Genomic DNA, 16353 nt, shown 5'->3' with positions numbered 1-16353 from the left:
CTCTTGTAGACAGCCTGTAGTTGGATCATGTTGTTGTTGTTGTTTTATCCATTCTGCCATTCTCTGTCTTTTGATTAGAGTTGAATCCATTTACATTTAATGTAATTACAGATAAGGAGGGATTTACTTCTGCCATTTACTGTTTGTTTTCTTTATGTCTCGTAGCTATTTTGTCCCTCATTTCTTGCACTACTGTCTTCTTATGTGTTTAGATTTATGTGTTTTTATTTTATTTTATTTTTTATTTCAAGTATATTTTATTGATTTTTTACAGAGAGGAAGGGAGAGAGATAGAGAGTTAGAAACATCAATGGGAGAGAAACATCGATCAGCTGCCTCCTGCACATCTCCCACTAGGGATGTGCCCGCAACCCAGGTACATGCCCTCGACCGGAATTGAACCTGGGAACTTTCAGTCCGCAGGCCGACGCTCTATCCACTGAGCCAAACCGGTTTCGGCAGATTTATGTGTTTTTAAACCTGGGATCTAGTCCTAAATTGACAGCTATTAACTGTGTGAACTTGGATATATCATTTGTTAGTGGGTCTGATCTTGGGAAAGTTATTTATATAATTCTTAATTTTCTCATGCGTCAAAAATACAGATAATAAATACCTTGATAAATTGTTTAAAGGAATAAACAAATAACACAAGAAGGTATCCATGGTAGATGGCCTGATACAGAAATTCTATTTCCTTTTCTGGGCAAGGTCAGTTACATCTTTGGCTTTAACTTTCCTAAATCTACAATAATACTAATCGCATTTACTGTGTACCAGCCACTGGTCTCAGTGTGTTATATGCATATAGTAATTTACAACAACCTTATGAGGTAGACACATAGAGGTTAAACAACTTGCCTATGGTTACTCAGCTAAAAAGTGAGGAAGCCTTGATTTGAATCTCAACAGTCCCGTTTTTAACCAGACTGTGTTTTTAACCACCACACTGTACTGCCTTTCTAAAGGAAGGAGTTATAGGCTGTATTAGTTGTTTATTGCCTGTTATGCTGCATGATAAAACAATCACAAAACCTCAGAGGCATAGAACAGTATTTATTGATCACATGTTGAAATGTGTGTTAGGCAACTCTGTTGATGTTGCTACCTCACATCAATGAGGGTTAGTTTGTTGCAGGGTGTGGCTGGGACTGGACAGTTTGCTCCTATTCCAAGTGACTCTCATCCTGCAACAATCATATTAGTCTAGGAATATTCTCATGGTTCATGGTAGAGGCATGCCTGCTACAGGAAATCATGTGACTGACCTGAGTCAAAGCAGGAGCACATTATAAAGTCACAAAGGCAGCGGATATAAGAATGTGTCACTTGACACATTGAGGTTGTTTTGTAATTTACCACAAATGCCAAGGCCCAGGGTTCCAAAATTCTTGCATATTAAGGATGAATTCTAAAAGTTAACCTCAAAAATAGCATTTCTGATCATTTAATAGAAAACTCAGAAAACACGAAAGTTCATACAGACATATACACACACACATAAATTTATAGAAAGTATGCAGAACTTCTTGAAGGAATACTTAAATCAGCCCGTAGTCCAAAGGTAGTAGTGGTGGTGATGATGATGATAGCTAATGAGCTATCAGCCTTTAAAGTTTGCTATGTGACAGCACTGTTCTCAGCACTTTACATAGTAACTCCCTCGATCTTTATAACAACCCTATTGAATAGGTACTATGAGTAGTTTCCATTTTACAGATGAAGAAGCTGAGAGATTTAGTAATTTCCTAGGTTCACATCATTTTTTGTAAGATTTCCACATAAAGTAACTTTCAAAAGTTTCTTATTTTTTATCGAATTATTTCCAGACCTCTTTGCCATGGAAGATCTTCTGTAATCTGGCCCTACCCAATTCAATTCTCTGTCATTTCCATTACTATGAGTTATAACTTTAGACCTGCGGTTCTCAACTTGTGGGTCGCGACCCCTTTGGTGGTCGAACGACCCTTTCACAGGGCTCACCTAAGACCATCCTGCATATCAGATATTTACATTACGATTCATAACAGTAGCAACATTACAGTTATGAAGTAGCAACGAAAATAATTTTATGGTTGGGTCACAACATGAGGAACTGTATTTAAAGGTCCAGAAGGTTGAGAACCACTGCTTTAGACAATTAAGAGTCTGGGATTTTGTAGATGGGATGCATACATTGGAAGGAGCTGAACTAGTTGCATCAGAGATTTATTCCAGTTTCAAGAATATGTGATTCTGAGTCCTTTTATGTATTTCCTCCTATGTATGTGTAGCTCTAAAAAATTTTACAAGGCTCTTGCATCTGAATAACTAAACTTATTCCTAGGAGATGAAGAAAGTATCTACTAAAGCCATTTTATTCCTCTTTCTTAAAAGTAGACTCCTTTGTTTTGATTTTCTCACTCTGCAAACAGAAATCTCTGCACTGATGTAGAACTGTTTTGAAACGAAAATTGTTTTATTTGGTCACATAATCAGAAAGACCAGATGTAAATGTTTCTGAGATATGATGTGAATGACATTAATATGTCATTTAAAAGGAGTATTTCTAATTAAACTCTGTTCCTGTTTCAGATGTTTGAGAGTTGAGAGGTACATATACTCTCTTGGTATTTTGAAATGATTACCTGACACAATTGCTATTATATTCAACAGGTGGGTTTTCAGAAAAGACAAATGAATGGAGCTCAGAAGAGGAGGAACCAGTGAAAAAGGCAGGACCAGTCCAAGTCCTTGTTGTCAAAGACCACCATTCTTTTGAGTTAGATGAAACTGCACTAAATCGAATCCTTCTCTCAGAGGCTGTCAGAGACAAGGAGGTTGTTGCTGTATCTGTGGCTGGAGCATTTAGAAAAGGAAAATCATTCCTAATGGACTTCATGTTGAGATACATGTACAGCCAGGTATGTAAGAGTTTTTTTTTTAAATTTTCTGTCTCTGTGCTGTCACTTTGTGCTTTTATTTAGTAGTGTCCATTATTTCTATTGTTATGTATCCTAAATATGCACTAGTTTAAAAATGCTATACTGTAATCATTCCAACTTTGGTGCTTTGGGCACCAAACTACACAGGCCACTTTTGCCTGAAGCCACTTAGCTACATTACCCTTAGAAGATACCTTATTTTTTACGCTTAAAAATAGAGGCCACATAGTAATGTAATTATAAACTTTACATGTTATAGGGTTTAATATGTCAAATAACTTTTGTCATAACAATTTTATTGTAATCATTTCCCCCAACATTTATTATGACAATTTTCAAGCATGCAACAAAGTTAAGAGAATTTTGCAGTGAATACCCGGGTATCCACTAATGAGATTCTATCATTAACATTAATATTCTTGCATTATCCCATGTGTCTCTAACTCTTCTTTCCACCCATCACTTCATCTTATTTTATTGACTCATGTCAAAGTAAATTGCTGATGTCAGTATACTTCCCCCCAAATTTTCTCAATATACATCATTATTATATATTTTAGTATTTATTTTTTTCTCTTGTTATAAAATTTACATAGTTACATGCACAAATCTTGAGTACCTTTGCTTATTTTTTTGAAAATGCATATACTTCTATATTCCCAAATTCTATCAAGCATATCTCACCTTTACCCCAGAAAGTTCTCTCTGATCTTTTCCAACTCATTTCTTACCCCACCCCCAGAGGCAACAGTATCGTAACATTTGCTTCAGCAGCATGTCATAGAAATGAGACTTTAAGGGACCTAGGATAAACCAAAAGCAGAGGGATAAATAGGAGATTGGAGCTAGGGAACAGAGGGTTGGTAGTGGAGAGCATATCAGTATTTTTTTCTACCTTTTATCCATAGCAATTCTGATGCAAATATGGATTTTGAGGGAAGAATAGACACACTACCCAAGAAACTTGGTTCTATGTATTTATACCATAATTATCCATTTTGGATTGATCTTTTCTAGTTGGGTTATTTGTGAACAATTTTGTAACACTAATATCTTATGTCTAGTGTCAGTTCAAACAAATCAAGAACAAAACTGCTAAAATCTCAGGCTTTGAAAGCAAGAAAAACTTCCCATTCTCTATTTCTAGCATTCCAACTTTAGTGTGCTATAACACAGGTGGGAAAATTGAATGAACAAAATTAGTATACTTTACATTATTTGGGATTATATACAGTTTTATACATATTCATAGTTTTAACTGTTAAACATTTGAATGAAATGCTCAGTAACACTTGTTGCTTGTGTTAAATAGCATTTTCTCAGATTAAAGCTCAGATTTGTTTCGTTTTTGTCTTTCTGCACCTATTGCTAGATACCTTTCCTCCTGCTATTATTCACTTCCTCCTCCCCCAATACCAAAGCATTGTTTATGTTACTGTTTATATCCTGATATACTATATTCTCTCATATCTTTATTTCTTTGTTTCTGGAATACCCTCCCCAAGTTTTCTTCCTGGAAAATTCCTAAACATCCTTCAATGTTTAGCCCAAATATCACCTCTCCTTTAAAGTATTACATAACCAAGAGTTACGTAATAACTCTTTAGTTATTTCTTATGTTTCCATTTATGCCTAATATACCCTCCCATTTTAATAGGTATATATTATATTATATTAGTTAGTTAGCATGTCTATCCCCTGTTAAGTTATGAGCTTCCATTGGTCTGGAATATCTTTGTATCCCCAGAACCTAGCATAACATGTGGCAAATGATTGCTTCCCCTGTAATTTCTTTTTGGATTAATTAGTAAAGAAATTGTGTCAGTACAGTAGATGTGCATATGTTGTTTCCTTTTGGCTAGAGTTAGAAAGAGAATACAAATCTTAATGGATGAGTAGAAAATACTATACTACATATCTAGTTCTGTATCAGAGACTTTCTTAATTTTATAGGAATCAGTTGATTGGGTTGGAGATTACAATGAACCATTAACTGGATTTTCATGGAGAGGTGGATCTGAACGAGAAACTACAGGAATCCAGATATGGAGTGAAGTCTTCCTTATCAATAAACCTGATGGTAAAAAGGTATGATGTGAACTTCTTAAAGAAAATAGATTTTTCACTTGCAACAGTTATCACTTTTCAGGATCCTCAAAAACAATCTTTTGAAAACTAATTTTTGGCCATTTGACATGATATTTAAAAGGGAAGTGGATAGCATTCTATTGCATGTTTTCTATTTTCCTTTCTAGGGGTCAGGGTAAGCAAAATTCTAGAAACAATGGACCAGCAGCTCAGCTAACATCTAAACTTTGTTTCAGTGCTGTTTCTGTTATGGTGGATTACCAGTGAAAGTTAATCATTACAGTATTCAGCAACTAATTGCATTTTTATTTTCTGTGGCCTTAATGGCACATGTAAAAAATATTCATTATTAATGATTTATTTTAGTTCTTATGATGTTAACTTTGTGTTAACCCGAAAACTCTACATGTTCTATAAAATATCAGTAATGTTCTCTACTTGCCTATAGGTTGCAGTGCTATTGATGGATACTCAGGGAACCTTTGATAGTCAGTCAACTTTGAGAGATTCTGCCACAGTATTTGCCCTTAGCACAATGATCAGCTCTATACAGGTATGGAATAAAATAAATCCATATTTATGGATGTTTCTTTCACTAAAAATTGTGAATATATGTATTTCTGTGTGCTAGTGAGACAAGCAACAGAAATGGTAAATCATGCATATTATTTGGCTTAATTAGCATACCAGTTCTAATGGTTTCTGTAACAGTAGAATTGTTTTTATTATTGTCACCTAATTTCTGATAAGTTTTCAAATTGCTTACTTTAGTCAGAAAAGATATTATCTTATTGATAATTTTTTTCTGTTTAAAGCATGTAATAAACTCAATAATATTAAATCTTATAATGTATGCAGTTACATTGGGATCACCTAGTTAAGTTATATTAATTGAAACAAGATTTATAAATGCAAAATTTTATTTTACATAGCTCGTAGAAACATTTCTAAATGTAAAAAACATGTATATGTGTTCATAGCTTTTAAATACATATTACTATACATTTAGGAAAGTAACTGTCTTGTAAAAAAAAATCTATCTTTTTTCTTTCACTGCCTTTTTTAAAAGTATTTTCTGTGAGGTATATTGTAGGCTTTATAAGTTTTCCTAAAGTACTTGGAGAATTTTACTATAGTAATAGAACACATAGCATAAAAAAATTTTAAACCAAATTAAAATTATTTTCTATTTACTGTAAAGAGCAAGAAGAGATAATAGACAAGAAACAGTTAAAAAAAGGTAAGATAGTTTTAAAAATTAGGGAAGACAAAGTGGTTAGGATGAGTAAGTGAAGGCTAAAATTATAAGCAAGTAGAGAAAATGGAGCTAGTGAACTGGCAGTAAAGGCATGGTGTAAGGGTAGGACAATCGTGAGAAGGTTGATAGAAGGAAGACTGAAATTTTTTTTAATAAAGGACTTTAAGATAAAAAGCCATGATTGTAACTTATAGTTGACTAGCTTTTAAAATTATACTTCTTAAATGAGTAACCCTTTAAAATACCGACTTACCTAATTTCTTCATAATTGACAATATAACGCAAGCCAATTAAAACCAGATTAACTTTGCCTTTGTAATATTTATTATTTACTATGTATATTTTACCTGAAGACATTCAATATTTTCACTGAAAATGTAAGTCTTTTTAGTAATGACTATTTCTTACTATCTGAGAAATGATCTATTTAAAAATATATTATCTGTAATAATACATAAAGATACACATATCCGTAAGTTTTCTTTGATGTTACTGATATTTATTCCCCTCAAAAAAATGTCACTTTGATACAGTGATCTGTTCATGAAGTAATAATGCATACGTTTATGGGTGTGGACATAATATTCAGAACCTAACTTCCATGTGATGAAACTTTCTGTAGACATAACTCAGATAACCAGTTGTGAAGAAGCCAACATAAAATTTTAAGAAAACTTTATGGGTTATTCAGATTTAGATTGCCATTATTTATATGAAGAAGTGTTTTATTGACTGGCTGTTGAGTTCATAAAGTATTTTTAGTATTCTGCCTCCAGGCAGGTGGCTATTGCATTTCTAGAACAATTTTATGATCATTGTACATTGTTTATTGTCTCTCAAGTTTTTTATACTCCTCAATTATGGTCTTATAAATATCATTATGTAAGAATGTATGTTAGAGAGTTCACATTTGTGATAACTGATATTTAGAAAAATAGAGAATGACAAAGTAGTACTGAGGATGATGCTAATTATTGCCTCGTTTTAACTTTATTTCTTAATCAAGGTATATAACTTATCCCAAAATGTCCAGGAGGATGATCTTCAGCACCTCCAGGTAACAATATTTATAATCTTTTTTAATATCTGGTAATCTTTTAAGCATGCATAGTGGAACTTCAGGAGGATTTAGAAACATAACCAAATGGAGGTTGTCCTAGTTCCAGGCTTCTTGTTCCAGCCTTGTATGGTTATATTCTGTCTAACTCGGTTTCCAAACTCCTTTGTTTCTGTAAAATTACTTGCTATTGACCTGCATATGAAACTACGTGGCAAGTTAGAATGGAAAAATGATCTTTGGTTTAAAAATGACGCAAAATATGAAGTAGAAGTCGTAAGATCAAGGATTTAATAATTGCTAGTGTGATATCAGTTGTATGCTAGTTTTTCCCCATTGGACCATTTTATACCTAAGAACTATGAGAGGTTTACCTGATGATAACTCACAGAATTCTATTTTAGATCTGAAAGAGACCTCAGTGACACCTAATTTATACTTCATATTTTACACATGAGGAAAATTTGGCTGAAAGAAATAAATGACTTGCCTAAATTCTTGTGGCTAATTAGTGGTAGAGTGGGAGTAAAAATATGGTTATCTGACTGGGCTTAGTGTTTCTTCTATTCTCCAAGCATCATTTAAATCTCAAATAAAAGATTAGCTATTCCTAAAGATACTTCAGATCTCTGTAACACTCTGCTCCCTTTCAATTCATGTTATATTGGTTACATAGGAAAGCCTATTGTTTCTCTGATAGTTGCCGTCTGTATATTTTGTAGAAAATTTTGCTTTCAGTATATTATTTAATTTTTGCAATAAGAGCCATGTACAAATTTAACAGATAACAAGATGATAAAACAGGGTAATCTCTAATGCCAGAAAAATCATTTGAGGTTACAACCAGTATTACTCCCAAATATATTTATTTTCTTCTTTTTAAATCAGTTTTTTATTTATTATTTTATTTTTTTATTGATCTTAGAGAAAGGAAGGGAGGGAGGGAGGGAGGGAAGGAGGGAGGGAGGGAGGGGGAGAGAGAGAGAGAGAGAGAGAGAGAGAGAGAGAGAGAGAGAGAGAAAACAGCAATGTATGAGAGAAACATCTATCTATTGCCTCCCATGCATGGAAACCTGGGTCATGTGCCCTGACCAGGGAATCAACCTGCCACCATTTTGTGTAGGTGACAACATTCCAATCAACTGAGTCACACCAGCCAGGGCTAAAATATATTTCTTGTACATCTCACTGACCATTTATGACAAATAGTCAATATTCTGAGTAAGTGTTAAATTTTTGTTGTTGTTGCTCTCTTTTTTATTTTAATTTGTGTTTTTATTTTATTTGATTTGTGTTATATATTTCTTATAAGTAATAAGTACAATCATTTCTTCAAGCATGTACTGTTCAATACCAGTTTTAGGGATTTCTTAAAGAAGGACTGATTTTGGATTTTTATATTGAGTAAATTATATTTTTTGAGATCACTTAAAAAATTTCCTGTAAATGACAATATCTCAGTCTTCCTCAAAAAAGATTGTGAATTCAATTTATGTTAGTAGATAATTCTAATGAGAGTGTTTAATCCCTGACCAGCTGCCTTTTGTTTATTTTTTAAACATATTTTTATTGATCTCTAAGAGGAAGGGAGAGGGAGAGAGAGATAGAAACATCAATGATGAGAGAGAATCATTGATTGGATGCCTCCTGCATGCCCCCTACTGGGGATCGAGCCTGTAACCCGGGCATGTGCCCTTGCCTGGAATCGAACCCGGGACTCTTCAGTCCACAGGCCAACACTCTATCCACTGAGTCAAACCAGCTAGGGCCAGCTGCCTTTTAAATATGATATTCCAGACTTTCATTTAATCACTCTAATCAAATAACTAGTAATTACCCTTTGCTTTCTACATTCCCATAGCCCGTACGAAGCGGGGGAAAGGATGGTAATCCTCTGTGTCAGCTTTCTTCCCCAACTCTGAAAAGTCACTGTGGCTTGTTAATCTTGTATATTTAGTGGCATTTCCTGTGCACACATGGGAAAACCCACTTAGCCACTCTGGATGAAACTCTCATCAGAGGCCCAATCACAGTCACCCTTAGGTTGTGTTCTCCAAAACCTTCCATTTCTAGCAACATAAAAACTGCTATGGTGCCTCTCAATTGGGCACATAAAAATATTAGCAGTGTATTTGATGTTTTAATTTTTAAGCCAAATACCTATATGACTTTGTAATAATCCAGGCCGTTGTGTGTCCTCAGGCAACAACACATATATATCCTACATAATTTATTGCTTCCTGGTCTAATTATGCAAGTTCTATTTTGAAAGGTCATTTAACATGTTTCTCCCCATTGTCCCTACAAAAAACTGTCCTATATTCCAGATATAAAAGATGTTAGCTTTAAAATGAAAACTTTATTTTTAAAATATCTAATTACTATACTGTTTTATCTAATACTTAGTTCCTTAAAATGATTATTGTAATCTTAAGAATATAGTATTATCTTATAGCTTGGGGAAAAATATGAATGGAAGAAAGGCAAAAAGTAAAACTTTGCAGATACTGAAGTTTTCTTTGTGCATGTGTGTTTATGTGTGTGTGATTTCCTTCTAGCTTTTCACTGAGTATGGCAGACTGGCAATGGAGGAAACATTCCTGAAGCCATTTCAGGTAAGTTGGGGTTAACTGATGATAAATTCCTATAAAAATTTCCTGAAGACCATAGCAGGTATTTTAATTAATTGTGAGGGTGTGTCTCTGTTTTAAAATTTCACTTCAGAAGCACTTTTGGATACCCATTTAATGCTATACGATGCAAGGAGAAGATAGAAATGTGGAAATAAAAATTTAACAAACTGTTTTTTAAAAAGGGGGAAGGAAAAATAAAAGAATGAATAAGATATTTTGGTTCCTGCAAAAACATCACGTTTTCTCCCCTGAACCAACCCTAGAGATGTCATAAAAAAATAAACATACTATGGAGTGAAAAAGTTGCCTCTTAAAGACTATCTACAGTATGATGGCATTTTTAATATAGCTCATAAATGAGCATAACTAAATTAATAGCATATTGTTTAAGAATACATATACATATGTGTTAAAACTATATTGAAAGCAAAATTTAAGGTAGTGATTACCACTGGAGAGGAGAAATAGGGATACACCAGGGAGGGATACACAGGAAGCTTCACTGTTTTGGTATGTTCAATTACTTAAGTGGGTTTGTGGATTCACAGGTTCATTTTACTAATGTGCATAATAATATGCATATAAGTTATTTCGTAGGTGTCATATAAAAATTTTAAATCTTAAAAGTCAATAATATGTCTCAAAACAGCAATTACCAACTAACAAATGTAAGTTATTTTGTGTGTATGCAGTTTTTTTTAAGTATACAATTCACAATAGCAAAAAACACACACAAAAACTTTGATAATTAACTCCCATAATATAAAGACTTTTATGGAGAAAAATGCAAAGATTTATTAAAGATCATAAAGGGAAATTTGTATAAAACATATATTTCAGATAGGATGATTTAATGTTGTAGAGAATTTAATTCTCCCCAAATTAATCAATAAACTCAGTGCAATTTTAATTAAAATTACCACCGAATTTCTAAAGAAACTCAACACATTGTGCTATAACTTCTATGGAAGAATTAAGTTCTGCTTTTATTTAAATCAGTTTTTAAAAAGAAAATCAAAATTGGAGGATTGAATACACATTAAGAAACCATACAAAATGAAAATGGTGTGGTCCTGCACAGATACAAGAAAAAAGCCCAATGGAACTAAACAGACACCGAATATATCCCTATCTATAATAATAAAAGTGTAATATGCTAATTAGACCAGACGTCTTCCGGACGACCTTCTGGATGAAGCCAGGGCTGCAAGGGAAGCCTGGGTCCCTGGTGCCAGAGGGAAGTTGGTACCAGCAGTGGGGGGAAGGAAGGTCTACTCTTGCATGAATTTTGTGCATCGGGCCTCTAGTATATATAGAAACCTGGTATTTAACAGAGGTGGTGTCATATACCAGTAGCAAATGGATGGATTAATAGCTGAGATTTGGAAAAACTAATTCACTATTTGAAGAAAAAGTTGAATCTCTGTTAAACACCGTATAGATTAGTAAACTTCAATTGGATTAAAGAACTAAATATGAAAGTTAAAATTATACTAATAGAAGAAAATACTGGAAAATATCCTTCTGAACTGGGGTGAAGAAACATTTATATACTAGGATTCTCACAAAATAAACCATGTAGTGAAAAATTGATGGGTATTATTACATTAAAATAGAGTATTTCTATTTATCAGAGGACTCTATAAGAAGCAAAGTGAACAGATTGGTAGAAGATATTGACAATGTCAAAGTCAACAAGGACTTAATATGTAGAATACACAAGGCAGTTTTACAATTAAGTAAGGACATTTTGCCAATTAAAAATAAGCAAAGGAACCATGACACATTTTTAGAATGGCCAAATTTCAGAGCATCAACACCAAATGCTCCACAAAAGAGGATGTGGAGCAACAGGTACTCTCATACATTTCTGGTGGGAATTTAAATGGTACAGTCACTTTGGAAGATAGTTTGGTGGTTTCTTACAAAATTAAACATTCTCTTATATGAACCAGTGATTGCACTCTTTGGTATTTACTCAAAGAAGTTGAAAACTTACATCCACACCAAAACTGGCACACAGATGTTTGTAGCAGCTTTATTTATAACTTCCAAAAACTTGGAAGCAGCCAAAATGTCCTTTAATAGGTAAACTGCATATATCCAGACAATGAAATATTCAGCGTAAAAAAGGAAATGAGTTATCAGTCTATGAAAGAGACATGGAGAAACATTAAATGCACATTACTAAGTGAAATAAGCCAATTTGAAAAGGCTACATATTGTATGATTCCAACTATATGATATTCTGGCAGAGGCAAAACAATGGACACAAAGATCAGAGGATGGTGGGGGAAGCGAGGAGTGGAGAAATGAATAGGCAGAGCACAGGGGATTTTTAACGCCATGAAAATACTCTATATGATATTGTAACAATGGGTGTATGTCATTATACCTTTGTCCAAGCCCATATCATGTACAACACTAAGAATGAACCCTATGGATTTTGAGTAATTATGATGTGACAATGTAGGTCCATTGTTGATGAAAAAAAGAATGCACCTTTCTGGTGGGTGATATTAATAAATGAGGCTGTGCATGTGTGGGGACAGGTGATACTTGCCAATACTCTGCACTTTCCTCTCATTTTTCTTGTAAACTTAAAGCTGCTCTAAAAATAGTCTTATAAAACATTTAAAATGATAAACTGTACTTAATTTTTAAAAAACAGGCAAAAGATATGCAGACAATTCACAGAATGAAAACCTGATTGGTTAACACATTTTTGAAGGATGTCAGGTCTCATTGATAATCAGATAAAAATTAAAATAATGAGATACCACTTTATACTTTTTAAGTAGCCAAAAAGTGGAACATGGGGTTAATACCATATTATAGCTACAATTTGGATAAATGGGAAAGCCAGGACCTATTGGTGAAAGTGCAGATTGGAGCAGCCATTCTGTGGAGCAGGGGAAATGTGTAAGGATATTGACTGGAGCATTGATAGAGTAGTGGTAGTGGGAAGTTGGAGGCAATTTAGGTGACCATCACTAGAAGAATGGATACATAAGAGCATACTCTGGAATATTTTGCAACATCCAAAGGCAGTGAACCAGAAGTATAGGAGTAGCATGAATAATAGAGTGTTTAAATTGATACTGAATTAAGCAGAAAAAAATTTGAGATCTATAACACACTATATATGATTATTTAAAACACTCTAGATCAGTGGTTCTCAATCTTGGCTGCACATTAGAATCACCTGGGAATCTTTTTAAAATCCTGGGCCTCATCCTCGGAAATTCTGTTTGTTATGGGGTGAGGCCACAACATTAGTAACAAAGAAACAGAATTTCTGGAGGATGAGGCCCAGAAATCAGGATTTTAAAAAGATTCCCAGGTGATTCTAATGTGCAGCCAAGGTTGAGAACCACTGCTCTAGATAAACAAAATATATGTATTAGAGTTGAGAACAGAAAATTGAGAGATGGGAATGGGGGTCTGGGAAAAATATGATAAAGAAAAAGGGGCCTTCGCATGGAGAGATGATGGTATGCTGTGAGTGAGAGTATGAATCTCTCCCCCATGGCTTGGGGAAGCAGGTCGGGTAAAGTAGAATAAAACCAGTTCTTGCTTACAATCTTCTGTATGGTTTACAATACCTACTAGATTCTGTTGTCTTTTTGAAAAGTATTTGTCAGGCTGATAGTTGAAGTGTTGTATGGTAATTAGGCTACTTGTTTTGACTTTTGTCTTCTCTGAACCTGTTACTCTCAGGACCCATTGGCATAGACTGGGGAACTGCATTGTAAATTCTGGAAAGGAATGTTAAGTCTTATCAGCAGGCATCACTTCTTCTTACACTTTGCCAGATATACTAAAGTCAGGGGGACCAACCAATGCTCAGGGCGGGGAGGGGGGGGGGAGGAGGGAGGGAGAGAGAGAGAGAGAGAGAGAGAGAGAGAGAGAGAGAGATTGAGAGAGAGAAAGTCATAGAGTTACTGCTTGTTGGTAAACTGTTGGCTTATGAAATGTCAATGAAAAAATTATGACTAAGTCAACTAACTCCTAAACATGTTTGGACGTGTAAATCTAAGTATCTGAAATTGAATTGAGAAACTCATTAAGTAGCAAACATGGCTTCCAACACTATTTAATAATATTTAAGATTAAAACAACCACATTCAAACCAAAAAATACTATACAACATGAAATTAAAAGATAAAATACAAATACATTAAAATCTCAGAACATGTAAGATAGCAGCAAAATATTTCATATTTAAATTAGCATGGAGGAAAAAATCTAAAATAAAGTAATTTTGAAATAAAAGTTGTTAATTCAGCAAGCTTTCTTAGCAGTTCACTTCTGTCCTCTTCCTCACTCCAGAAAATTCACTGTTTTTTTCTATTGTGAACCAGTGTTACCTCAATAACCCACATAAAACATGTATTGATATATCCTACATGCTTGTAATATTAATTGCTATGTAATGTATTTTCATATTAATATGCCATAATTTGTAAAGTCATTTCACAATTGTTGAGCATTTGGGGTTTATTTCACTGTTACTCATAGTAGTGCTAGAACACTGATTTTTTAAATAATTTCCTAAAGGATTAGTCTCCAAAGGGAAGTTAACAAAGGTTATATTTTTCATGTTTTTAAAAATATATATGGTCATTTATAGTATATACACAGCATCCTTTGCCCCAGTTGCCTTCCTGAATTTAATTCATTCAAAAACAGTATTTATGACTTCAAATGTTCTTATTTGAGAAAATCAAGGTAATTTATAGTCTTGATTTTTATCTTTACCTACATATATATATGAACAAATCAAGATTCATCAATGTTGAAAACTGATGGCTTTTGAAATAAGGACCGAGATTCATAGAATTCCGTACATGATAAATGTAAAGCATACAAATTGTCCAGGGAGAGGGTGGGGCCAATGGGTGTGCTTTTATTAGCTGGCTCATACCAGTTCACAAGAGCTAACTAGTAAACATTCAGGAATTATGTAAGCCAATTATTAAACAGTTAATAGCTTGAAATCAGCCATAGTGCGCATACAGAAATTGTCGAATGCTACAAATCAAGGTGTTGTGTTGTTGTTGGAGAAGTAGTTTACTAGCACATCATTGGATGGGAACAATGGGCATGGAAATAGGGAATCTGACACTGTAGATAGATAAATAGAATATAGATTTTTGATTTGAAAAAATAAGAGCTCATATTCGATGATATTCTACACATGGTCCTCATTATGTCGACTTGGGAAGGTGTCCAGTGGAAAAGACCAAGAAATGAAACTAAAATCTCCCAAGAAAAATGCAAAATATAGCCAAATCCACATATTTGGTTTCATTTATCCTAGTTCATGAACTTCTATTTTGTAAAAGTTGCTTCATAGCTAACCTCTATTTTCAAAATACATGTTTTAGGTGTAATTGTTCTGAATACAAGTTATATTTTATTTTGACAAAAATTTTGACAGAAATTGGCATATAATTAAAGATAGTGGATATAGGTACTTTTAAATTCTCCTCTCCATAAGAATATTTTCTTTCCCCACAAGAATCCACAAAACAAAACATGAAGAGAGGCTCTACCTTAGTGAAACAAGAAATATCCATAAGGCAAACTAAGAAGCATTCATTTTTAAGGAAAGAAGATGTGAGCCAAAAATTTTATATCCAGCAAAATTGACTTTCAAGTATAAATGGCACAAACTGTTATCAACATGTAAGAATGAAAAAAATAGTGTTCCCATGAGCCCTTAATGAGAATTCTACCAAAGAATGCACTTCAGATAAGCAAAGATGACATAACTTCAATCAAATCATAGATAATCATATACTACGTGCCTCCTGATAAAAGGACACTCTGCTTCCCATAGTCTTGCCAAAGAAATAAAACCTGTGTCAGACCAAGCCTCTGTCTCTGGCTGCCAATTTGCAGGAAACCCAGAGGACAAAAGAACATGTTGAACTGCTCCATAAATATGCAGTCAGCAAGGTCCCAGTTATGGGAAACTCTACAGGTCAAATTCCTAAGTTCTTTAACAGATGAACTGTAAAGGGGAAAAGGGGTGGAAGAGGAACCTGTCAATTAAATGAGAATTAAAAGACATAATTTTTAATGGGCGAGTCTGAAATATTCAGTTAGAAACTCAGAAAATATAAACTTTGTTTAAAACATTGATTTTAGAGAGAGGAAGGGAGAGAAACATCGATGCGAGGGAGAACATTGATTTGGTTACCTTCCATATGCTGGGTGTGCCCTGACTGGGAATTGAACTGGCCACCACTTAGTGCAAGACAATGCTCTAACCAATGGACAACACTGGCCAGTGCAGAAAATGTAAACTTTTAGAAGGATCATTTAAAGATAGCTAATTTTATAAAATATGATTTTTTTCTTTATTACCTACATTTTTTTCAGAAA

The 16353-nt window shown here is 33.9% G+C and overlaps 1 protein-coding gene across 5 annotated transcripts in view; it reads left to right on the top strand.

Moving 5' to 3' along the window:
* Positions 1 to 16353, top strand: part of ATL1 (atlastin GTPase 1) — a 55004-nt gene that overhangs the window by 22427 nt on the left and 16224 nt on the right. For 3 of the 5 annotated variants that reach the window (XM_081113267.1, XM_081113269.1, XM_081113268.1), the window contains 5 exons: positions 2656 to 2903; positions 4878 to 5012; positions 5461 to 5565; positions 7277 to 7327; positions 9886 to 9942. In XM_081113267.1, coding sequence (XP_080969393.1) covers positions 2656 to 2903; positions 4878 to 5012; positions 5461 to 5565; positions 7277 to 7327; positions 9886 to 9942 — 596 coding nt within the window. The remainder of the gene's footprint in view (positions 1 to 2655; positions 2904 to 4877; positions 5013 to 5460; positions 5566 to 7276; positions 7328 to 9885; positions 9943 to 16353) is intronic. The other 2 variants (XM_081113270.1, XM_081113271.1) reach the window with 1 other exon arrangement.

Source organism: Myotis nattereri (assembly GCF_964212035.1).
Source record: "Myotis nattereri genome assembly, chromosome: 1".
In the NCBI taxonomy this organism is placed as follows: Eukaryota; Metazoa; Chordata; class Mammalia; order Chiroptera; family Vespertilionidae; genus Myotis; species Myotis nattereri.
Note: the sequence above shows the minus strand (reverse complement) of the source record. Positions and strands in the feature narration are given on the sequence as shown.